This window comes from Meriones unguiculatus, chromosome 7, assembly GCF_030254825.1.
Source record: "Meriones unguiculatus strain TT.TT164.6M chromosome 7, Bangor_MerUng_6.1, whole genome shotgun sequence".
Lineage (NCBI taxonomy): Eukaryota > Metazoa > Chordata > Mammalia > Rodentia > Muridae > Meriones > Meriones unguiculatus.
The window spans coordinates 64,681,770-64,706,639 of record NC_083355.1 but is presented as its reverse complement, the minus strand read 5'-3'; the positions used below and the strand labels follow the sequence as shown (position 1 = coordinate 64,706,639).

The following is a 24,870-nucleotide window of genomic DNA, read 5'->3' as shown; positions in this document are numbered from 1 at the left end:
AAGCAGATGCCTCCATGCAAGGTGGCTGATAATGCAGAGGTGGCTACCCCAATTATGGGTCTCCCTGCCTGGAAGCCAAACAGTGGACACCACTTTACTGACAGATCTCCTACAATCTCATTTGCCCATACAGGCCCAAATCTGAGAGTAGAGAACTGGGGGAACCTCTGTGCTTCCCGATTATGCCTTCAAGAGAGTGTTTGTGCCTTCAAGTGAGTGCATGCAGAGCCCTAGATCCAAGGTCTATATATACTAGAAGCCAGACATGGGATCCTTCCCAACCACACCAATACTGTGGGCAACAGAGAGATCCTTGGGACAGCATTCTCACCATTGAATCCTCTGTACCGTGGGTCTATCAGTGGAGTCCAGGCAAACAATTCCTTGAGCTCAGACAGATCTGAATACCAGAAGGACAGTAAGACAGGCCTGTAGGCCATTGAGGTATTCAGAATATCTGCTCATATGTGTTGAGCCTGTGAACAGTGCCAGCACATGCACCACCTCATGCACTAAAGCTCCACCCTTCAGACATCTACCCACCCTAAAACCCTATTCTTCAGGGCACATTTCCATGCACATACCTGCACTTGCACACATGCACCTGCAACAATCTTCCCTTAGCAATAGCTGAGACATCACCATCCACTATTAAAAGGTGAACCTATCTCATTTTCCTGAGTAATATTCCAGACATCAGGAACATATGAACCCAGTCTGAAGTACAGATTCCAGGAACAAACAGGGAACATGCCAGATAAGCAGATGGCTAGAGGGCAGTATAAAAACATATCCAACAAATATCATGATATCATGGCTTCAACAGAAGCACCAAAAGTCAAAGGATATGCTAATTGATCAGAAATACAGTAAAATGATCTCAAATTTATCCTTATCTAGTTATTAGAGGCACATAAAGAGGAAAAGAATGAAGCTCTCAAAGAAATACAGGAAAATATAGCTAAACAAGTAGAGGCATATGTAGCGGCATATAAAAAGGATTAAACAACAACAACAACAAAAAATAGAGGCCATCCTGGAAAGACAGGAATCCACATTCACACAGATAAAGGAAATAGTGCAAGACATGAAAACAGAATTAGAATCAATAACGAAAACACAAACAGAGAAAGCCCTGCAGCTGGAGAACTTAGAGAAAAGATCAGGAAGCACAAAGGTGAGCATCACCAACAGAATACAAGAGATGGAAGACAGAATCTCAGGTGCTGAAGATACACTTGGAGAAATTGATACATCTCTCAAAGAAAAAGTAAAATCAGAAAAGTTTCAAACACAAAAGAGGCAAGAAATCAAGGATGCCATGAAAACACAAAATCTAAGAAAAATAGGAGTAGATGAAAATGGAGATTCTAGGCTCCAAGGTCCAGAAAATATTTTCAAGAAAATCATAGAAGAAATTTTTTCTAACTTAAGACAGAGGTGTGTATAAACATATAGAAGGTCTACAGAACAACAAATAGACTAGACCAGAAAATAAACTCCTCATGTCCTATAATAGTCAAAACACTAAATCTACAGAACAAAGAATGAGCACAGTGTTCATCCATACACACATTGTGAACATACATGACAAACATGTAACATATATTACATAAAGTAAAGTACATGACATAAGTTGAACATACACGCAGATATGTCTCCACTCTATGTATCTGTGTGTTCCTCACATATACAAAACACATGCACACACACACACACACACAAACACACATACAAATAGGTTCCAACAGATGTTGGTTAGTGGGATTATACTCATCGTAAATCAGTGATCATCACTGTGGTGTTCTGGGTGGTGACATGGCCACAGTCCTGCAATTGAAGAAAAGTAAATAGGGTCAAAAAATGGAAAAGTCCTGTTTGAAACAACTTATACTTCTAATTTTATACCAAAAGAATGGCTCTTGTGACCTAGTCTAGACCATGTAACCTTGGTAGTCGTGGAGAATCTTGAACTTATCCTCCTGCCATTTGCTCCCAGAGCTGTCCCATCATGGCATATCTCAGGAATGCTGCAAGTTGAATCCAGGGCCTTCTGCTTGAAACACAAGCTCTTGGCCAATTTAGCCATGTCCCCAGACATAAGCCTTTAATATGAGAAGCTCTCTGGAGGTCATTAGTTCATAGGTTAGAGGTGAGATTGTGAGGTCAGTGAAATACATGGACAAAGGTCTGGGAGCCAGTACTCCTCATAGACAGAGTCAGTGTCTACCCATATATCTTTGGACATGTTTTCCAGAGCCTTTATTAAAAGGAACCAGTAATCCTAGAGCTGTGATAATAACCATATAATAGTCCTTGAAGGTATTCATATGTAAAACAAAGTCACAAGGATTAATCAATACAACCCCAGAATCTTAAACTTCATTGGATCTCTATGGCTTCACCTCTGGATCTTATATACTTTATGAGGCAGGTTCTTGTCCTTTCACTATGTTGCTTCATTTACTGTAAATGTAAACTCTGTGGAAGGGTCCAGGCTGATAAAAAGTGCCATAATCTCATTGACTTGAGGCTGATCTAACATGGAGATCAATCTGATCATACTGAGTGTGATATCACTAAACACAACATGGGAGAAGAAACCACCTCCCTAGGCAGGTGAGAACCCTAATACCTAGGTTGAATCCCAGGATAAAAGATGCTTAATTCATCTATCTTACATGGCCTTTCCTTTATACAGATCTCTAACTGAAACTTAGTAACTGACACTGGTGAAGAACAAGGTAACATGTAATAAGCATTGCTTAAACTAATGGATTCCATACTCTGTCTGTTACTTCTTTTTCCCATGATACTGGAGATAGAATCCAGAGTCTCACTCATGCTGACCTCACACTCTGACCCTGATGTACACCCCAGTCCTCCTTCAATTTTTCTCTCAAGAACCCTGGAAAGTACATTGTATTAAAATCAACAGATATTAGGTAAAAGGGTCAGTAAGGGTCAATACCTTCATAGAACATAAATGACCAGGTTGTAAATGGGAGAAAGCTTATCTTCACTGCCCACTGATTTCTAATTACATCGTTATTATGGATGTTTAAGAATGTGACCAATGATGCTGAACTTCCAAGTAGATCAGAAAAGATGAGAAACCTTATCAGCTCTATGTCCTGGCTCAGACCAAGGGCTTGATCCATTGTACAAAGATACGCACGCTGAAGAGAGGAGTGTCCTCTCTATGAGGATGGAACCCCCTCATGGAGCAGCAGGAAATTTCATTTATCCCAGTAGGTGTCAGTGAGAAAATTCCAATTCTGAAATGAAAAAGCAGACTCAGTCAAGTAGATATGCCCCTAGGTGCCTTCCCTCCTTCTATCCACCTTTCTCTCATCTTTTCTTCCTTCTTTAATTTTTATTTTCTGTTTCCTCTCCTCTCTTAGATCTCCCTCCCTTTTACTCTTTTACTGTCTCTTCTCAACCCTCCTCCTATCTCTTTTCTCTGTACAACTCTTCTTCTCATTTTTAGAACCTGTGAACCTCCGCCTACTTCGATTCAAAGCCATCACTGTCATCTTTATCCTTCTCCTAGACATTGTCCTCCTGGTGCTATTCCTAATCATTATACTCTTCTTCTTCTTTCTTTTTTCCTTTCTCCTTTACTCATTCTTCTTTCTTTTTTCTTTTTCCTGCTAGTTCTCATACTCCTACCCTTGCCTTTGTATGTCTATGTCCCCCTTTGTCTATCTCTCTCTCTCATTCTGAATATTGTTATTTCACCTTAACTAAAGTGGGCAGAGGGATTCAACAGTAGAAATGAGTAGGAAGAAGAACCAAGTAAAGTATTAGGTCTATTTAGATCAATAATTTGAAGAAAAAGGGACAAAAATGTGAAATTCAGAGTCTTCTTATCACTGTGGGAAAACATCCAAGGTATGTATATATTATATCAAGGGAAACAGGATATTTTAATGCTTTTCCAACACTAGATCTGCTGAGAAATTCACAAAAACATGACATTAGGAATGAAAAGAGAGGACACTCATGTAGAATGTTTGGTTTAGAATTTCAACCTCAGTCTTTTGAGGTTACTTCTTGATAGTTTGTCATAGAAAATCAGCAGTGATATCAACATATTTTTAGGAGCAGCTAGCATCAATTATAATGTTGCCCGTAATTGAACAGTAATCAGTTAAGACCGTCTATAGATAAATTTTAAATAATTTTCAGCCATAAAAGCATTTTGCTCTTACAGATCTGAATCCTACACACTCACTCTTTGTATTTGGGGGCACACACAACTGCGATGGACTCAGGCAGCATCTGCTGGTAGCAAAAGTGGGTGTGTAGGTCCACACTTGATAAGAATGCTCTCTGGGTTGGATGGGTCTATGAAAACAAAAGAAGACAAGAATTGCAAGTGAGCATAGTCAGTCAGGTCTGATTCACCAAGGTAAGCAAGCCCAACTAACTTCAACAATTGGCCCCTACTAAGATTCCTCAAATCATTCAAGAGAAACACTCATCTGCTAGGTGGAGAAGGAAGAAGGGACAATTTGCTTTGTCCTCCTAACACACAAAACCCAAAAGACTCTAAGTATCTCTCTATCACTTTTAGCTGCTCCCTCACTGAGAACAAGACTCTTTTATTGATCCATGCTTATTCATACCAAATGTCTAAAGGGTAAACATTTCAAGTTTTGACAGTCTGTTTCTCTGCTTCAAATAGCAGACAGAGTCTTTCCTCATCAACCTTTTGTGTGAACAATAATAATATTGGTTCAACATCTCTCTGGGTCTTCAGGTGTCTGCATTCACTCCTGCTCTGAACCCCATGTGATTACCCCCTATGTGAAGAGGAGTCCCTTCTGCCCTTCAGATGTGGTACTGTACTAATGTCCCTTGATTTACCCCTCTTTCCTTTTCTTCCCTCCCATTTTTAACTGGATCAACAGTGTAAAAACACATCAGGCAACTGCAGGCCAGAGTGGGGATAAATCCTGTAGATATTAAGCCAAGGAAAGCAGAGGTAAAAGTTATGTATCTAGACATTGCATTTCAGGTAATGTTGGCATGGTGGGAGTCACATGTAGGATGTGCCCACTATTGAAATCCAGGTATAGATGGTGAAAGTGAAATTCAATCTGGATGAAGGAAGGAAGGAATTGGAACTAGACTTCTGGTAGGTTCCTGTTTCCTTCTCTAAGTTGTCTATGTACATCATATTTATTCAAGGAGCTATTAAACTGTGCTATTCATGTATGTACACTCACAAGTTATTTATATTTTAAATATCACTCATTGGAAAATCTAAAGTGAAGTCAAACAAAAAGTAAAAACAAGAAAATCAACATCAATAAGATAAAACCATCTTCATACCACCCGACAGTTTCCTCAAGTGTCAGTACTCTCTTAACCAACTTCTGTCAAGAGCAGACACATAATTCTCCATTAATCTAGGAATCAGATGCATGCCTTAGTATGACATTGATAACAGATTCCAAAAATAGCCATAAACTTCATTAGATGACTTTTGTTTTGAGGCACAGTATTAATCTCAGTTCAGGTTGGTTCTGAAGTCACCATCCAGTAGCCTCATCTTCCTGAATGGTAAAATTCCATGAGAGTGCCAATGTACTCAGATTTCTAAGAATCTGCTAAACCTTGAAGTCTCTCCCTACCATGGACTAAAATTCATTAGCCAATATGGTCAAAATCCCAGCAGGAGATATGAATACTCTGCCTGCTGGAGCCTGTCTGTGAGTCACTTGCAGAATTAATTCTTCAACACTCCTTGCTGTGTGGCTTTGAAGAACTGCATAACCAGTATTCATGCAATATTGTTGCTGTTTAATCACTCACTATGTTCCGTGTTCTCCTTGTTTGACCTCCATCTCACCTGCCAGGGAATAGATTCTCTTGCAGCCAGCTCTCCCCAATTTACCACATTTCCAAGGCCAATTCCATGCAGAAGCCTCTAAGGTCCCTCCCCTGGTTACTTCTGGCTTCTCAAAACTTCCTTCCAATAGCCTTATCGATGCCGTAAATTTCACACAGTAAGAATTATCTCCAATTCCAATCTCAGTCCTTCTCTAAAAGCCCTATTGATCCTTATGAGAGGATCACTGGTATCACAATGAGCCCAGCTAAAAACCTGCTCTGTCCCAGACACATCAGCCTCTGGTCCTCATTCCTTGGATCTCTAAATCTCACTCTACCTCAACAGATTGCTACCACCTGCTCATTGGATGTTAGCAGCTCCCAAACCTTAACTGATCTTCACATTTCAATCAGCCTTGTATCTTCTTCATTTTTACTTGTGGTCTATGGGTTTAGTCCTGAAATTGTTTTACCCAGAATAACCCAAACAGTTCTCCCTCTACTCAAAAATCACCACTATTTTTTTTCTGCCACCAAAGACAATGGAGATCACAGCATTGATAGGTCAAATCAACAAATGCATGTTATATTTTTCTGATACCAAACACCAATCCCAACCAACAGAACTGTTCAATGATGCGGGAGCACAGTGTAGGTATTCAAAGTTGACCCCTCTCCTATGAACCCCTTTCTGGTCAATGTTTACAAGTCATTATAAGTCACGTCAAGTCGGCCCTTCTTCTCTGAAACTCACAGGGACTCAGATTAACATCCTGAAAAATGTAGTACAAAATGCCTCCTCTGAATTGGTACTAGGTTTTATGTGATCATCCATTTGTGTTACAAGCTAGACACAAAGGGCCAAATTTTGATTATTACATATTATGTTATTGATTTAGGCAAAATAGTAAGAATTTGTATTGAACTGAAAATCATGAAGCCACAGGAGACTGCTTCAGAAATCTCAACTTCTCACCTTCTGAGTGTAAGTATATGTGATAGCTTAAAACCTAGAAATAAAACCATGTGATTGTGGCTTACACCTTTCAATATTCCAAGAAAAGCTTCTTGTTCTCTGAGCTTCAGTACTTGATAATGAGAGAATCATTAAGAAGAAATCTCTAGGCAAGTTGCTGTGTTTGCTTGAAAATCAACAGAAGTATGCTCAGCAAGGGCAAACACTTGAAAACCTCACAGGTATGATCTCTTTGGGTGTGTTAAAAGAAAGTACTTCTTCATAAATACAAAATACAATCATTACAAGTAACTCTCTTGTATTATTTAAAATACTGTAATTTATAATTTTGTGGGGACATGATACACCCGAAGCAAGGTACTTTTCTTGACCCAGACTCTCAAGGTATGGGGACTTTGTAGACTTGCTTTGATTAAAAGGTAAAATTAAAAAAAAATACAATAGGAAATGGTCCTATGACTAACCCTGAACACTATTGACTGCATGTTTAAACAGAAGAATGAAATGGAGTGTATAGACTCTGTGCAGAGAAAGATTTAGGTAGGATGTTTCTAAGATAGAAAAAAGAGACCCTTGTCAACAGGGAGGTTATTTGCTTACATGAATCCACCCTAAGGTGAGAAGCCCCAGTTCTTCTTGGATAAAAAACAGTTCCTCTTCATTGGTGGCATAGCAATAATCAGGGCCTCCTTCCTGGAGGGGTATGACTATGTGCGTGATATGGTATTCCTCTCCTACCTGACAAGACAAAATAACTTATTAAAATATTCTAGAAGTCTCAATCCCACTAGTTCATAACATAAGTAAGTAATCCCTCACCCAAGTGAATGACCTTTACTGTTCTCCTCCCCTCAGTGTTTCACAATCTTGGGGGCTCTTGTAGGTTCTGTATAAAGGAACAGATGCTGAGATGACCCTGAGATATCCCTCCTGACACATCCTAGGCCTAGACTCCTGCCTGCAGAACTCAACATGTCTGCTCAGGAAGCTGAGGTGTTTATAATTTATATTCCAAGGTTTACCAGAGTAAGTGCTCAGACAAGGTACCAAAAGGAATTAAGTCCTCCTTTTCCTTTTATAATTATTCACCATCCATGTCTATATGCCCCATTCCTGCCTATCTGTCTGTTTGTATGCTGGCCTGCTTTCTTTGCCTTCAAGACAATGAATGTCTCATTCTCCCTGTGAAGCTGGTTTGAACATGTAGGAAGCCTCCAGCCTTAGTTTGGAAGTAACAGGAATTAAGAGCATTAGCAACCATTACAATGAAAATTTCTAACTATAACATTGAAACAAATGGTTCAAAGGATTCTGAAAAGCAAACAAATACAGTCATCAAATTCAAGGTTTCCAGGCCTTGTCACCCACAGTTCCTACTGTCTGGTGAAGTCTATGAACAAAGACACTAGATATGTTCTCTGACAGTCATGGGAAGATAAGGGGAAGAAACAACCTCAGATCAGGAAGGACTTTTCATAATTTTACCATGGATCCGCACAAAACACCACAGGTCTCAATTTTCTTCTTAGTGTTCTTCCTTGCAGACTTTAGAAATTTCTCACATAAATCGTGAGGGAGGATCACAGGTCGTAGACTTCTGACTTTCTGAACTGCAATGGAAAAGAGAGAAAAGTCTTAGGCAACAGGGACTGCTGTTCATTAGCAAAATTCATCTTGAGAGCCTGGGAGAGAAATGAAATGTCATTGGGATTCTCTCCATGAGTCCTTCCCCATAATGGAATCCCAAAGTTAGCCGGGTTTTGTTTCTCCAGGCTCTGGGTACAGCTGACTGGGAGCTGGGACAATGGACTTTATAGCCAGCTTGAGTGGATGGAACAATAGTTTTGAATGTGACTGTGAGATGAGTGTAATTGGACCACGCAAGCCAAAAGACTGGGACCATGGACAAGGAAATGCAACATTCTCTGTGGTGGTGCTCAGTGCTCCAGACTTCAGACACATGTCCACCAGCATTTACAAACTTTACTAGTTCGCCCTAGACTCACACCTGTGTGGCTGAGTCAGATGCAATGGGGACAGTTAGGTTTCAGACCATACAGAAGTGCACCTGCCCTCCAGGTTTTCCCAGCATCTGTCCAACTGCCCTGTGCTTTCCAGCCCAGGGATAGAGGCTTCTCCTCATTATATAATCTAGACATTTAGGTTCCCTTATCTCTCTTCCTCCTCTCACTCTACTCTCCTTGTATCATTCCTTCCCTTCTTTTCCTCACTCTTTCTTCATTCTCTCTCTGTGCATGCTTTTCACTTTCTCCCTTCTTCCCCAATATTGTATCCAAAAGCTTCTCCCAATAAATCTGCATTTCTATACTATAACTTCATCTTGCAATTAGCTCATTCCTGTGTTTAAATCGGGAACTAATTCCACACAAGTCTTCTCCAAGTCAAAACTGTGGTTACTTGCCTGTGCTTTCCTCTGGGCCATTTTCCCCAGGCTGCTGGGCAGATGTTGATGTGCTTGGGGTGACGACCTTAGCATTCTCCTCGCTTGAACACTGCTGTGGTGGGCTGGAGAGTTGAGTTGGTACTGAGGAAGGTTGAGCATCCTTTGCTGTTACTGTTCTAGGTCCTTCTTCCCAACTTCTGTTTTCTTTAGATACATACAGTGGAAAAAATGGAAAAGAGAGTCAACTGGAACATCCTAATTTAATTATTTAATTGTTTATCTATTTATTTATTTTTAATGTTAATTACAGTTTATTTATTTTCTATCCCATCTGTAGCCTTCCTCATTTCCTCCCAATCCTACTCTCCCTCCTTCATCTGCTCCCTGCCCCTCTAAAAGTTGACTGATAGGGGAGGGCCTACTCCTCTTCCATCTGACCCAGCTTATCAGGTCTCATCAAGACTGGCTGCAGTGTCCTCCTCTGTTACATAGGAAGGCTCCTCTTCCCTCGGGGCAGGGGTGGGAGGTGAAAAAGCCAGCCACTTACCTGTGCTTTTCTCTATGTCATTTTCCCCAGGCCCTTTGGCAGATGATGATGTGCTTGGGGTGACAAACTTAGTATTATTCTCTACTGCACACTGCTCTGGTGGGCTGGAGGTTTTGGTTGGTACTGAGGAAGGTTGAGCCTCCTTTGCTGTTGATTGTAGGCCAGGTCCCACTTCTCCAATTTTCTTTTCTTTAAGTCCATAAAATGGTTCAAATGAAATAGTGCAAGAACTGGAATATCCTGGTTTTATGTCTTCCCAGAAGGCTGCCTGCTCTGCTGCTTCCTCCTCTTTCTGCTTCTACAGGAAAAGGATTTAGGCAAATACTTGAAATCTCAGAAGTCTTGTCATCACAGAGATGAACAAAACTTAATTCTGTTCATGTCTGATATCTCATAAGCGGATCAATAAATCTTACGTGGTGGAAATCAGCCAGCACCCCCTTACTCAGTTCCTATATGCTGTCTTTAGTAATAGCTAAGTCTCACTCTTCTCTACACTCCATCCATCTTTGTGTGTAAGTGTGTGTGTTTGTGTGTTTGTGTGTTGGCTAGTATGGAGGCAAGTACATTCATATGCAAATGACTGTGGAGCTTATTCATTGACTCACACACTCTAATGGAACATAACAAGACAATCCAAGGAGAGGAGGAATAGCTACCATATACTCCCACTGTCTCTGTGCTCCTCATACTGACCATCTCCATTAGGTGTTTTTCATATTCCCTGTTATATTTGCTTAGGAGTTTCCTCTTTAGAGTCTCAGCCCTGTCAAAAACGATGTTTAGGATCTGAAATACAAAATCAAAATGGAGAATTAGAATAGTTCTAATGTGAGAATAAAGGGGAATAAAACAAGTTGGGAAAAGCAGCAGTAACTCATGCACAGCTTGAACGCTATTCCCAGGCATCCCTCTTGTCTCTACTGCTCTGTTGAGGCAGTATCTGTCCCCTTTTCCACCAAGTGTTAGGATCTCTGGATTTTCTCTGAGTAACTCCAGCTTGCTCTGGCAATATTTGTTCATCAGCTTAGGCAACAAAGACCCACCTTGATGAAATTTGATCTTCTTCCACGCGCATCCCTTTTTCGGAGTTTTGGGCCAATGTTCAGTTTTTCCAAATATAATCTGAAGGAATAAAGGACAGAGAATGAGAAGTACAAAAAATTTGACATGTTTAAATTAGGCCCAGAGGAAATTTGACTTCTGCATGCAGGATTTCAGAAGATCCTAGAGTTCACAGAAGGGCACCCAGAAAGCCAGTATCAGTTTCCATCACAGTGTGTGGAAAGATATGTGCCATTACTGTAATATTAAACTGGCACATTCAACAAATATCAGCTGTTGAGAAGAATAGCTAAACTGTTTGTCATATTGGCAATCAGGAGACAGCACATAATTAGGGTTAATAAACTACCAGATCCTTGAAGATACCCTACACGGTATCAAAAAAGAGGCTGAGATTCATAACCAAACTTTGGGCAGAGTGTAGGAAATATTGTAAAAAAGGGGGATATAGAAAGACCAAGAGGAGCCAGGAACTCCTCAAGGAGAGAGAAAATATCTGGGCATATGGTTCTTTTCTGAGAGTGATTCTCTAGCCAAGGACCATTCATGGAGCTAACCTACAAACCCTGTCCAGATGTAGCCCATTGCAGCTCAGTGACCAAGTGAGTTCCCTAATCATGGGAACAGTAACTGCCTCTGACATGAACTCAGTGGCTGGCCTTTGATGACCACCCATGAGGGGGGTGCAGCCTTACCAGGCCACAGAGGAAGTCAATGCAACTACTCCTGATGAGACCTAATAGACTTGGATCAAATGGAAGGGGAGGAGGATCTCCCTAATCAGTGGACTGGGGGAGGAACATGGGTGAAGAAGAGGGAGGGAGGGTGAGATTGGAAAGGGATCAGAGAGGGGGCTACAGCTGGGAATCAAAGAGAATAAAATGTAATTAATAAAAAGAATTTGAAAGAACTCCTACTCATGAAGTTCTTTATTTATGAGCATAGAACCTTTCATCTTTGTGTCTTTGAATAGGGAAGAAAAAATTGTGTATGAACTGCCAGAAATATGATTAAAACCTGACATTGTCAAATTCGGTAACTGTCAGCAAATGTGACAAACATGAACAGGAGAGGAGCATAACAGTCCCAGAAAAGGAGATAGAAACTGTTCTCATGTGAGGAATTTATGATAGAGAATAAAGGCTGCTTCTTCTTTTCCACATTCATCCAGGTCAGCTGCCATTTTGAAGAAGTCATCTCTCAGGCTCATGTAAAAAGCCTTGGAAAATTTTTTGTTGATTTTGATGTCCTGCCCTAGAGCACTTAAGATCTGGAACCGCTCTTGGGGAGGTAGACTGACATCATCGTGTCTGAGGATGTTCTAAGACAAAAGAGGAGACAGGAAACATCAAAACCCATCTCCTGCCATCCTTCCATCCTGCTGTGCCAGCTAGCTAGTACACAATGTTTGCTTCTATGTGCTTATGTGTGTGTGTGTGTGTGTGTCCCACATGCATGTGTGCCAGCTTCTGTGACAAACCTCTCCCTAAGGAAATTTGAACAAATAAAATATCATTTGTTGTGACTCACCTCAATAAATTTAGTAAACAGGCATAGCATGGGATTACCTTAATATGGTAGTAAAGTGGAAGACTCTGGACCTAGGATCTTTGTGCCCCATGAAAACACAATGCAAAGGAGCAACAGAAGCAGCATGTAACTTAAAAACGGGTCCTTACAAACAGCCTGTTTATTGAGATTTGCACCATGACTTTACATAGCTGTTGGTATAATGTTCTTTTGGAATGTATATCATCTTGTTCATTCAAATGCTGATTTCTCTACTCCACTATCTGGTTTCAATCAGTAAGGACACCACATTGTAATATTCACCTCTGTCAAATTTGTATAAACATGTCACCATTTATTCTGTGTTGTCAATAAAACAACCACCCATTGCAGTACAATGAGGAGAATAGGGTGAGACATCCTGGTCCCGAGGGCAGAGGAAGAAAGCAGGAGGGTAGGGGCAGAGGTGAGCAGGAGAGAACTTCCAACCACATGGAGAGATGAAAAGACCTAAAATATTACTAAAAGGTTTTAGTAGGTTTATTCTATGTTATATGTCTATATGAGTGATTATATACTGCGTGTGTCTTTCTGCTTCTGGGACAGCTAACTCAGGAAGATCCTTTCCAGGTCCTACCACTTACCTACAAATTTCATGATTTCCTTGTTTTTCATTACAGAGTAATACTCCGTTGTGTAGATGTACCATAATATCTGCAAAGGATAAACCTAGTAAAATCTGTACATCTAAAGAAACTAATCAAGAGAGAGGACTCTGACTAAAATGCTCAATCCCCATCCTGAAAAGCAAAGAGGACGGACATCAGAAGAAGAAGAAAACAGGAAACAACCTAGAAACCTGTCACAGAGGGCCTCTGAAAGGCTCTGCCCTGCAGACTATCAAAGCAAACGCTGAGACTTATAGCCCACTGCTGGGCAGAGTGCATGGATTCTTATTTAAAAAGTGGGAAATAGTAAGAGCTAGAGAGGACAGGAAGCCCACAAGGAGAGTAACAGGACCAGAAATTTGAACACAGGGGTCTTCCCAGAGACTCATACTCCAACCAAGGAACATGCATGGAGAAAACCTAGAACCCCTGCATAGATGTAGCCCATGGCAGTTTAGTGTCCAAGTGGGTTACATAGTAATGGGAAGAGGGACAGCCTCTGACATAATCTGATGGCCTGCTCTTTGATCACCTCCCCCTGATGGGGGAGCAGCCTTACCAAGCCACAGAAGATGACAATGCAGCCACTACTGATATAATCTGATAGACTAAGATCAGAAGGAAGGAGAGGAGGACCTCCCTTATCATTGGGCTTGGGGAGGGGCATGTGTGAAGATGGGGGAGAGAGGGAGGGACCAGGAGGGGAGGAGGGAAGGGCTTATGGGGGGATACAGAATGAATAAATTGTAATTAATAAAATAAAATTTAAAAATATGACTAAAGGCAAGGATAATGGGTAAAACTGAGTGGTAGGAAACTATACAGGTTTGGAGATTTATGATGGAGTAACCATTGTCCATCATTGTGCTCTAGTGTTAATTAGGTAAATCTTAGTCTCTGTGTGATGATTTGGGTATTCAGAAGGTTTAGGAATAACACTGCTTAACTGAAATTCATATCAATAGTAAATATTAAATACCTACAAAACAGAGCTATGAGTGGTTTTGTACACATTGGAGGATTGTACATACAGATAAAACCAGCACTCACCAGAGACTTCTCACTCATTCAGAGACTCACTCACTCAGAGACTTCTCCTGATATTACCAAGACAATTAGGGAGCACCTGAGCTTGGAGGAACCCATATCCATGTATTCTATAAATCAACCGCAGCTAAAAGCACAAGGCTTTGGGATTGGGTGTTCCCTGTAATGTATCATATATGATACTCAAATCTTCAAGAACATCTGAGTGACAATGAGGAATGAAAACAGTTCCTGCTGTTGAAGGACTTTGGGAACCAAGGCTGAGAAGCAGCAGAAAGAAACATAACTTTGAATACTGTCAGCACCTTGGACTACAGCTTTGCACAATCCTATCCTGAAAGTTTTCAGGGGAGTCAGGGTGATTGAGAGCAGAAACGCAAAGTATTCTAAAGACTACCTATTTACAGTATTGACCTCCTTTCTCTATCCCACTGACAGTGTAAAGAAAAGGTGATATACTATCACTCTAGTTCTTTAGTTTAAACACAGAGAAAGACACTAGGGTTTTAAATTTGCCAAATATGATTTCATGTAAATTACCTTTATGGTAAAGTGCAATGAGACTTACCACATTTGTTGTTCCAGTAGTGAAAGTTCCTTTATTATGTAGACATCTCTGGTGGTCTGATTGTCTAGGTATCATAAAGTTCCCTCCTGTCAACAGATGAAAACAATTTTAGGAAAGGGGACCTTTGTTTCTCTGGGAATTAATGTTAATATACATTAAACTATATTTAACTTGTTGAAGTAATGACAACTATAGCCACGAAAATACAAGTTTTGTATCCTGCAATTTATTGACTGAGGCAGGATGGTAGTCACAACCTCCACTGAAGAGTGAACACTTAAAAACAATTTTAATTGAAAAAAACAGGAGTAAGTCATTGCTTTTCAAAATGATAAAGTCTTTACAATGAAGTTGGATTCAAGATGGCAGCAGCTACATGCATCCTAAGAATGTTGGAGTAGATATAAGAAGCCTAAGAGACCTATGAAGGCTCAGAGGAGATACACTGCAGCAGAGCACAAGTCTACAGAGAACACATTATCTTCAGAACAACTAAAAAATGCCATGTCTATGAAGATTATGTTTTGAAAAAGTGGTGACATAAAAATTGAGAAAATAAAGACAGCTGACCAGAGCCCCATGCATCCGGCAAAGAAAAGTGAATCTAGAGCCACAGTAGCTGGCACTGGTAGAGATGGATAAGGGTTCATTTCCTGGACAGGGCCTCCTCAAAAGACCTCCACTGTCGGTGTTGTAGCTGGAGGCCATGGTGGTGCCCATGGTGCTTGCTTCATTCAGAAACCATGTGGCAGTGCATGTTCTCTTAGCCTCTATGCCAAAAAGAAGATACAGTTTAGGCATCTGCTTGGGGGTGGGGTCAGGATAAGGCAAGGTTGAACTCAGTTATCTTTAAGGGCCTTGGCACTGAGAATTTGACCATGCTTCAATGAGTGGATGAAGAACACATATTTGAATTGATGTTTCTTTTTAATTTATTTTGAGTGTGACACATGGGTAGGAATGTGAATCTGGGAGCAATGGAAAAGGAGTGTGATGTAGATTGTATGAAATTCCCACATAAACAATAAAATAATATGTTGACAATTTTTACAATGATCTTTACCGTGGAGAAAAGATTCCATTAAAGGAGGGCTGAGTTTTACTTTGTAAGGCATGCTTTCCAGGTTCTCATTATGTAGCAGAGAATTCTAGCCATGAACTAGTGGTTACCCAGCTACCTCACACCATCATGAGCTCAGGTGACACCTCTCAACAAGCAGTCCTGGCATTAACATTACTTTTAGAGAGTTTGTCTCGAGGACCAGAGCAGGAAACATAGCTTCTCTTGAGACCCACACAGGAAACACAGACCCATTTCACTGTCCTGTAGGCCCAGTTTTAACTGTAAACACCAGGACCAAGAGGGTTGCTCACTGACCACTAAATGGGACACAGCTGTCTACTAGCCAGGTCAGCAAGGCAACCCTCCTCATAGAGGGTTGGCAACACTGGTGTAGAACTTCACCAGCTTTCAAATAGTATCTTGCCCCTTCCTTCACCTTTTACATACACCTCTCCCTTCCCCATCTTTTTCAGCCAAAACAGTGCCAGGAATTCTCTGGTTTCCTTCTGTTTTCCTTCTCTTAAAGATTCAATACCCCAGGGAACCCTAGACCATGCCAGTTTATATCAAAAAGAATGTGAAGGTACATTTAGTGAGTACATGAGTAACTGCTGAGTCAAAGTCACAACCTTAGGGAATTTCAGATCCAAGACCACAATAGGAGGCCATCTTGTCATTCTGTACATTCCCCTTATTCCCACATCATTTTGAAGATTCCCAACTTAGAAACATGTCCAATTCAATAAACATAAAAGGTTCATTTCCTACCTGACATTGTCACAGAAGGAAATAGGAGTAAACGGATAGGGTCTGGATAAAGGGATGTGATAAAAGCCTTTTGGGTTTCACAAGAAAAAATTGCATGTGTACAGGATCAGAGATACTGGACACTGAGAAAAGTTTGTTTACTCATCTCCATAGAAACCTCTAGATTCTCTCAGGTGCTGATTGGCTGAGAGGGAGAATGATGTCATGAAACAGGTAAAAGCCAGTAACAGTTTCATGAGCCATGTATTAAAAGGGAAAAGTGGACACTCTGCTTGAGAGAAAAGCTGAGCAGACCTACATGCCTCAACCTGGGCAGCTGAAAGCACACAACCCACAGATGACAGTTCCTGTTTCCAAGACTCTTAGTTCAGGAAAAGTGTCCCATATTTCTTTTAAGTAATCATTAATAAAGTCTTGTGTCTTTGACAGGTGACTTTCACATTATCACAGATTTCATTAGTATTTGTTAAATGCACAGATATTTCTTTACTCAGAGAATTAGTTACTGTGAAAATGCCCCCTGACCAAGGCAATTTTTTGAACAAAAAGCATTTCATGAGGACATTACTTATATTTTTACAGAGTTCATCGATGATATCATGCCAGCAAGCGGTCATCTTGTCATTAATCAGCAGATCAGAGAACTTTTCATACTGAACCACAAGAGGCAGGTAGAGAAACACAGACACAGGGAGAAACAGAAACAAAGACAGAGATACAGAGACTCCATTCTGTTTTGTCACTTAAGTTGACATATTAAATCACAAAGCACATGCTCCTATAATACAACGCCAACAGGAATTTTATTATCTAACTAGGCCAAGCCTCCTAACTCTTCCCAGACAGTTCCTCATTGTGGACTAAACATGTATATATGTTAACCTCATGGGGACATTCCTATTCAAGTCACCAGGATGTGGAAGAAGATGGAGGGAGACCTCTAAGCTGAATGAAGATACTCATCCTGATAGTTTGTCATTCAATATAATGATTAAAGTCACAGCATCTTTCAAGGCTCAAAGGACAGGATTAACCTGCAGAGCTGGGTGGGACTCAACTTCCTCTTAATCAGAGCAGCAGATGACTGATATAAGGAATTAGCTAATGGTAAGATAAATGGGACCTCATGAAACTGAAAAGCTTCTGTAAAGCAAAGGACACCTTCATCAAAATAAAAGGACTGCCTACAGATTGGGAAAGAATCTTCACCAACCCTTTATCTGACAGAGGACTCATATCCAGTATATATAAAGAACTAAACAAGCTGAAAAGCAGCAAACCAAGTAATCCACTTAATGAATGGGGAACAGAGCTGAAAGCACAACAGAGAATATTCTCAACAGAGCAATATCGAATGGCAGAGAAGCACTTAAAGAAATGCTCAACCTCATTAGCCATTAGGGAAATGCAAATCAAAACAACCCTGAGATTTCACCTTACACACATCAGAATGGCCAAGATCAAAAACTCAAGTGACAACACATGCCGGAGAGGTTGTGGAGAAAGGGGAACCCTTCTCCACTGCTGGTGGGAATATAAACTTGTACAACCACTCTGGAAAGCAATCTGGCGCTTTCTAAGACAACTAGGAATAGCGCTTCTTCAAGATCCAGCCATACCACTCCTAGGCACATAACCAAAAGAGGCTCAAGTACACAAAAGGACATTTGCTCAACCATGTTTGTAGCAGCTTCATTTGTGGTAGCCAGAAGCTGGAAACAACCCAGATGCCCCTCAACTGAAGAATGGAAATTGTGGTACATCTATACAATGGAATACTACTCAGCAATGAAAAACAAGGAAATCATGAAATTTGCAGGTAGATGGTGGGACATGGAAAGGATCATCCTGAACGAGTTGTCCCAGAAGCAAAAAGACACACAGGGTATATACTCACTCATATAGACAGACAACGTAGGACAAACCCACCAAAATCTATGCATCTTAAGAAACCAAGCAAGAGAGAGGACCCTAAATAAAATGTTCAATCCCCACCTGAAAGGCAAAGAGGATGGAGATCAGAAGAAGAAGAAAATAGGAAACAACCTAGAAACCTGCTACAGAGGGCCTCTGAAAGCCAGAAGAAGAAATCAGGAAACAAACTAGGAACATACCACAGAGGGTCTCTGAAAGCCTCTGCGCTGCAGACTATCAAAGCAGATGTTGAGCCTAATGGCCAACTCTAGGGAAGGAGGAGGAGGAGGAGGAGGAGGAGGAGGAGGAGGAAGAGGAGGAGGAGGAGGAGGAGGAGGAGGAGGAGGAGGACGAGGACGAGGAGGAGGAGGACGAGGACGAGGAGGAGGAAGAGGAGGAGGAGGAGGGGGGGGAGGAGAGCAGCCATTCCCTCTTTACAGTCATTGTTCAGGGCTGATGAAAAGAATCAAAAATCAAAAACAGCCTATTTTTATTGCTTTGGTTGCTTGCTAAAGATGCGAGGTAAGAATTGCTATTGCTGAAGACCCTAGGCATTCCAGAAAAAAGGCCTACATGTCCCAGAGCTGAAACTGATCTGAATGCCTCCCTCACTCAAGATTAGCTGACTTGGTACCACAAAGTACCTTGTAAGCTTCCAAAGGAAAGAGACAAGTAAACATCCATAAAACTATGAACCACAACAGTGACCCACCTGGCATGGTATCCTAAATGTGGAGTAGTGGCATGAATAATTTTGAAAAACACAAATGCTCAATAATTGGACTTCAGACCCACTCCACAAGAGGGAAACCACGTCTGGGACTGGAAATATGGCCACCTACTTGGTGCTAGGGAAATCTTGGATCTTAGAGTAGAACCTCCACCGAAGACTTTACTAAAACTTCATAATCTCTAATAACAATTTATTAGCATTTGTTCTTATACTCTGAAGATAATTCCCCCTACAAAAAATTAGAGAAAGAGCATAGGGTAAAAGACAGAGGGTGGGTTGTACTGGGAGGAGAAGAGGGAGGTGGCAGGAGAGGGGATAAAAAGTGAATAAATTGTAATAAATCAACAAATCAATCAATAAGAAACAATGTGATCAAGGTGTTAAAGTTTACAGATCTTCAGGATTGAAGGCTTTTACTTGTGAGTGGGGCCAGAGTAGGGCAAGGTTGAACTATGTTATTTTTAAGGGCCTTGGCACTGAGACTTTGTCCATGTTCCAATCAGTGTATGAAAAACATGTATCTGAATTCATTTTTTTGCTTTGTTTTGAGTGTGACACATGGGTAGGAAATGAACCTGGGAACAATGGAAAAGGACTGTAATGTATCTTTTTTTATAAAATTCCCCACATAAACAATAAAAATAATTTGTTGACAATATTTATAATCACTTTTAACAGTGAAAAAAGATTGCTTTAAGGGAGAGCGGAGCCTTACTTTGTAAGCCATGCTTTCCAGGATCTCATTATGTAGCAGAGAATTCTAGCCATGAACTAGTGATTAACCAGCTACCTTAGACCCAGACTCCATGAGCTCAGCTGGAACCTCTGAATAAGCAGTCCTGGCACTAGCACCTCTTTTAGAGACTTTGTCTGGAGGACCAGAGCAGGAAACACAGCTGCTCTGAATCCTAGACATGTAACACAGCCCCTTTCTCTGTCCTGAAGGCTCAGGTTAAACTGTAAACACCAGGACCAGGAGGGTTGCTCACTGACCACTGATTAGGACACAGCTGCCTACCTAGCCAGGTCAAGGCAACCCTCCTCACAGAGGGTTGGCAGCACTGGTGTGGAACAGCACTAGCTGTCAAATAGCTCCTTGCCCCTCAGTTCTCTTTTGACATACATCTCTCTCTCCATCCCTCTGTTTCAGCCACAACAGTCCCAGGAACTCTCTGGTTTCCTTCACTTTTCCCTTCTCTTTTTTAATTTTTTTAATTCTTTATTAATTATACTTTATTCACTTTTTATTCCCTTCTGTGGTTTCCTCCCTCCTCCCGTCCCAATGCCTCCCTTCCTCCACCATCTGTATGCATGTTCTTCTCCAAGTCCACTGGTATGGGAGGTCTTCTTTTCCTTCCTTCTGATCAGAGTCCATTAGGTCTCATAAGGAGTGGTTGCATTATCTTCTTCTGTGGCCTGGTAATACTGCTTCCCCAATCAAGAGAAGGTAATTAAAGAGCAGGCCAATCAGTTCATATCAGAGGCAGTCTCTGTTCCTACTACAGTGGAACCCACTTGGATACAGAACGGCCATGGTCTATATCTGTGCAGGGGTCTTAGGTTATCTCCATGCATAATCCTTGGATGGAATATCAGTCGCAGGAAGACCCCTGTGAGCAGATTTTTGGTTCTGATGCTCTCCTTGTGGAGTTCCTGTCCTCATCAGATCTTACTATTTCCCACTTCATTCCTAAGATTCCCTGTACTCTGCCCAAACGTTGCCCATAAGTCTCAGCATCTGCATTGATAGTCTGCAGGGCAGAGCCTTTCAGAGGTCCCCTGTGTCAGGCTCCTTACTTGTTCCCTCTTTTCTCCTTCTTCTGATGTCCAGCCTCTATGCCTTTCTGGATAAGAATTGAGCATGTTAGCATGAGTTCTCCCTCTTGATTAGTTTCTTTAGGTGTACAGATTTTAATAGGTTTATCCTATATTATAGGTCTATATGAGTGAGTATATACCATGTGCATCTTTCTGCTTCTGGGATAGCTCACTCAGGATGATCTCTTCCAGATCCCACCATTTACCTGCAAATTTCATAATTTCCTTGTTTTTTTTTTTTTATTGCTGAGTAATACTCCATTGTGTAGATGTACCACAATTTCTGTATCCATTTCTCCACGGAGGGGCATCTGGGCTGAGCCTGTTTTGAGTATATACCTAAACGTCCTAAGATTTTACCTTACACCAATCAGAATCGCTAAGATAAAAAACTCAAGTGACAACACATGATAGAGAGGTTGTGGAAAGAGGGGAACCCTCCTTCACTGCTGAGGAAATGTAAACTTGTACAACCACTCTGGAAAGCAATGTGGCGCTTCCATAGACAACTAGGAACAACTCTTCCTCAAGATCCAGCTATACCACTCCTAGTCATAATAAGGACATTTTTCCTGCTCTTAAAGTCTCAATTCCCCAGGGAACCCTAGACTGTGCCAGCATATGATATAAAAAAAATGTGAAGATACATATAGTGAGTACATGAGTAACTGCTGAGTCAAAAGTCACAACCCTAAGGAATTTCAGATCCAAGACCACAGTAGGAGACCATCTTGTCATTTTGTACATTCCCCTTAATCCCATATCATTTTGAAGCTTCCTAACTTAGGAGGATGTCCAATTCAATAAACATAAAAGATTCATTTCCTACCTGACATTGTCATAGAGGTGAACAGGAGTAAAAGGGTATGATCTGGATAAAGGGATGAGATAAAGGTTTGTTGGGTTTCACAAGAAAAATATCACGTGTGCACAGGATCAGAGATACTGGACACTGAGGAAAGTTTGTTTACTCATCTCCATGGAAACCTCAAGATTCTATCAGGTGCAGATTGGCTGAGAGGGAGAATGATGTCATGAAACAGGTAAAAACCAGTAATAGCTTCATGAGCCATGTATTAAAAGGGACAAGTGGACACCCTGCTTGATAGAAAGGCTGAGCAGCCCTACATGCCTCAATCTGGGCAGCAGAAAGCACACAACGCACAGCTGACAGTTCCTGTTTCCAAGACTCTTAGTTCAGGAAAAGTGTCCCATATTTTTTTCAAGTAATCATTAATAAAGTCTTGTGTCTTTGACAGGTGACTTTCACATTATCACAGATTTCATTAGTATTTGTTAAATGCACAGATATGTTCTTACTCAGAGAATTACTTACTGTGAAAATGCCCCCTGACAAATGCAACTCTTTGAACAAAAAACAATTAATCAGGACATTACTTATACTTTTACAGAGTTCATCCATGATGTCATGTCATCAAGCAGTCATCTTTTTATTGTTCTTCATCAGAGCTGAGATCTTTTTACACTGAACCACAAGAGGAAGGCAGAGGGAGAGAGACAGAGATAGCCAAAAACAATGGTAGAAACAAACAGAATCAAAGACAAGGGGACAGAGACCAAATTCTATCTGGTCACTTCCATTGGCACACACTCAAAGCACACACTCCTATAGTACAACCCCAATAGGAATTTTATTTTCTAACAAGGCCAACCCACTTAACCCTTCCCAGTCAGGTCGTCATTGGGTCTAAACATGTAAATATGTAAACTTCATGGGGACAATCCAATTCAAATCACCAGTAAGTGGAAGAAGATGGAGGGAAACCTCTAGGCTGAATGAAAATACTCATCTTGATAGTTTGTCATTCAATATAATGATTAAATTCCCAGCAACTTTCAAGGACCAAATGACAGGATTGACAATCTCCTTTGGGGAAAATGTGGAATATTTACATAATGGAGTGTTATTTGTTTAAAAAATGACCTCATGATTTGTTCTGGCTAATGAATGGAAACAGTAAAAACAATCCTGTGTGAAGTAAATGAAATGCAGAATGATAAATATGGTTTGTATTCACTTATCTGTTGTATTATTCATTAGATAAATAAATCCAGCATAAAATCCATACACGAAGAGAGGTTAGCTATGGAGGAATTAGCTTGTAGGTAACACTTGGAAATCCCTAAGTTGGGGAAATAAAAAACATTTTACAGGTGGCCTGGGAAATGTTGGGGGGAGAGAATGGATGGATAAGGTGATGAATAGCAAGAGAGATAGTGTAGAGGAAGAAAATCCTGGAAGATACAGCTTCAATAGAGGGTCATCTGAAAGTTGATTTGGAAAACTACTGAGGTGGAAACTTCCTGAAATAATAGAAGGAGATCCTGAGGAGGTTTCCTAATAATGGGAACTGAAGTTTCAATAAGCCACTTGTTGTGACCAAACCAGTCTTCCACTTGTGGGACAGGGATGCAGTTAATTGTGTTGTTGGACCAGGACATCCCTAGAGAATTTTTTAATCAACTGGGCTGTTGTTATAAAAATATATTGCTCTCTGCTAATAGGACAGTGCCATATTCTTCCATCCACATAGATGCTTCCTTCTGCATTAAATGGGACTTGAAAACAAAGACCCACAACCAGACATTATGCAGAGAGAGACCTTAAAACACACAGCTCTAAATGGGATTTCCCTATGAAATTTTCCCACCTCTAAGAGCTCTGGAAACCCTGCAGAAGAGGAGGCAGGAAGAGTGTCAGATGTAGAGGGAATGGAGGACACAAGGAAACAAAGCCCTCTGAATCAGGTGGTCAAAACTCATGAGCTCACAGAGTCTGAAACAATTTGCATTGCGCCTACACAGTGCACACCAGGTCCTCTGCAAACATAATACAGCTTTCAGTCTAGTATTTTATGGGACTCTTAAATGTGGGAACAAATGTATCTCTCATTCTTTGGATTTCTCTTGGGCTTTTTTCCATCTTTTGTTTGGGCTTGCTCCATTTTGATATGATAGTTCTTGTTTTCTTATGCTGTATTTTATTTTTGTTATCTGTTACAAGATTGTTTTTTTTTAATAATGATGGACAATAAAGTAGTGTCTGGGTGAGATGAAAGTGAGGAGGAACTGGGTGGAATTGACAGATGGGGGAAAGAGCAATATGGGCATATTCAAATAGAAAAGAATCTATTTTCAATAAAGGGGAAATGTAAAATAAACTTATTATTTAAAGTGGGTATATGGAGAATTTTGGAGGCTGTAGCTCAATCATGATAGATTTACCTCAGACATGAAAAACTCTTGGAGTGATTCCTTAGTTTTGAAGTAAACCACAGGGTTTACACAATTTTTTTACATTGATTAGTTTGGACATGGTTCAGATCAGAATATGCTGTCCAGAGGTCTTGATTAGATAATAAATTCTATTTCCACCAATCACCAATGGCTTTTTCCCAATGTTACTTTTGGTAAAAAAATAATGCATTTCCTGCTATGTTTTTCCTGCTGTGCGTTCACTTTGTACAAATATGCTCAAAACCATACGTATCATTTTCTAAATGTCTGTAAGCCTGGTGTCATGTGAATCTAATTCTAAACCAGAGTGTACATTCTACAGTTATACACTGATGGGTTTGTCATTGACAAACCTTGCTGATTGTACTCACTTCAATATCAGATAAGAAGTGTTTATGGTTACTTACTGATGGCAAATGCTGGTTTTTGAAAGAATGAACTATGATGTACATATCTATCTTCATTTCCACTGCAAAAGGCTATATACTGTTTCCACAGTGCAAAAACTGGAATTCCAAGGAACGATGCTCAAGACATGTTTTCAATCCAAAATTGTATTAGAGTTCACTGCAATAACATACAAGGAATATTAACTCAGGAATATAATGTGATTAAGACTCTGAGGATGATATTTTTTTTCTGATTGTAGCCCCTTCCTTCAACTTCTCCTGGTTCTACTCTCTCTCACTCT

At 40.6% G+C, this 24,870-nt stretch overlaps 1 protein-coding gene across 1 annotated transcript; it reads right to left on the bottom strand.

Moving 5' to 3' along the window:
- Nucleotides 1-1,773: 1,773 nt before the first annotated feature.
- LOC110543020 (STAM-binding protein-like) lies at nucleotides 1,774-12,138 on the bottom strand. The gene is made up of 9 exons (XM_060388334.1): nucleotides 12,134-12,138; nucleotides 10,815-10,893; nucleotides 10,465-10,557; nucleotides 9,769-10,066; nucleotides 8,303-8,427; nucleotides 7,418-7,555; nucleotides 4,238-4,350; nucleotides 3,179-3,278; nucleotides 1,774-1,830 (listed from the first exon to the last, which is right to left on the bottom strand). Exons 1-9 carry the CDS (start codon nucleotides 12,136-12,138, stop codon nucleotides 1,774-1,776), a joined length of 1,008 nt encoding a protein of 335 aa, XP_060244317.1.
- Nucleotides 12,139-24,870: the final 12,732 nt, after the last annotated feature.

Excerpts from the sequence above, each read along its gene's own strand:
- LOC110543020 (XM_060388334.1), bottom strand. Across the intron at positions 8,428-9,768 it reads TGACATAGAGAAAAGCACAG|TTCAGAAAGTCAGAAGTCTA; the intron begins GTAAGTGGCTGG and ends TTTCCATTGCAG. Across the intron at positions 4,351-7,417 it reads TCACCTTAGGGTGGATTCAT|ACCCATCCAACCCAGAGAGC; the intron begins GTAAGCAAATAA and ends TTGTTTTCATAG.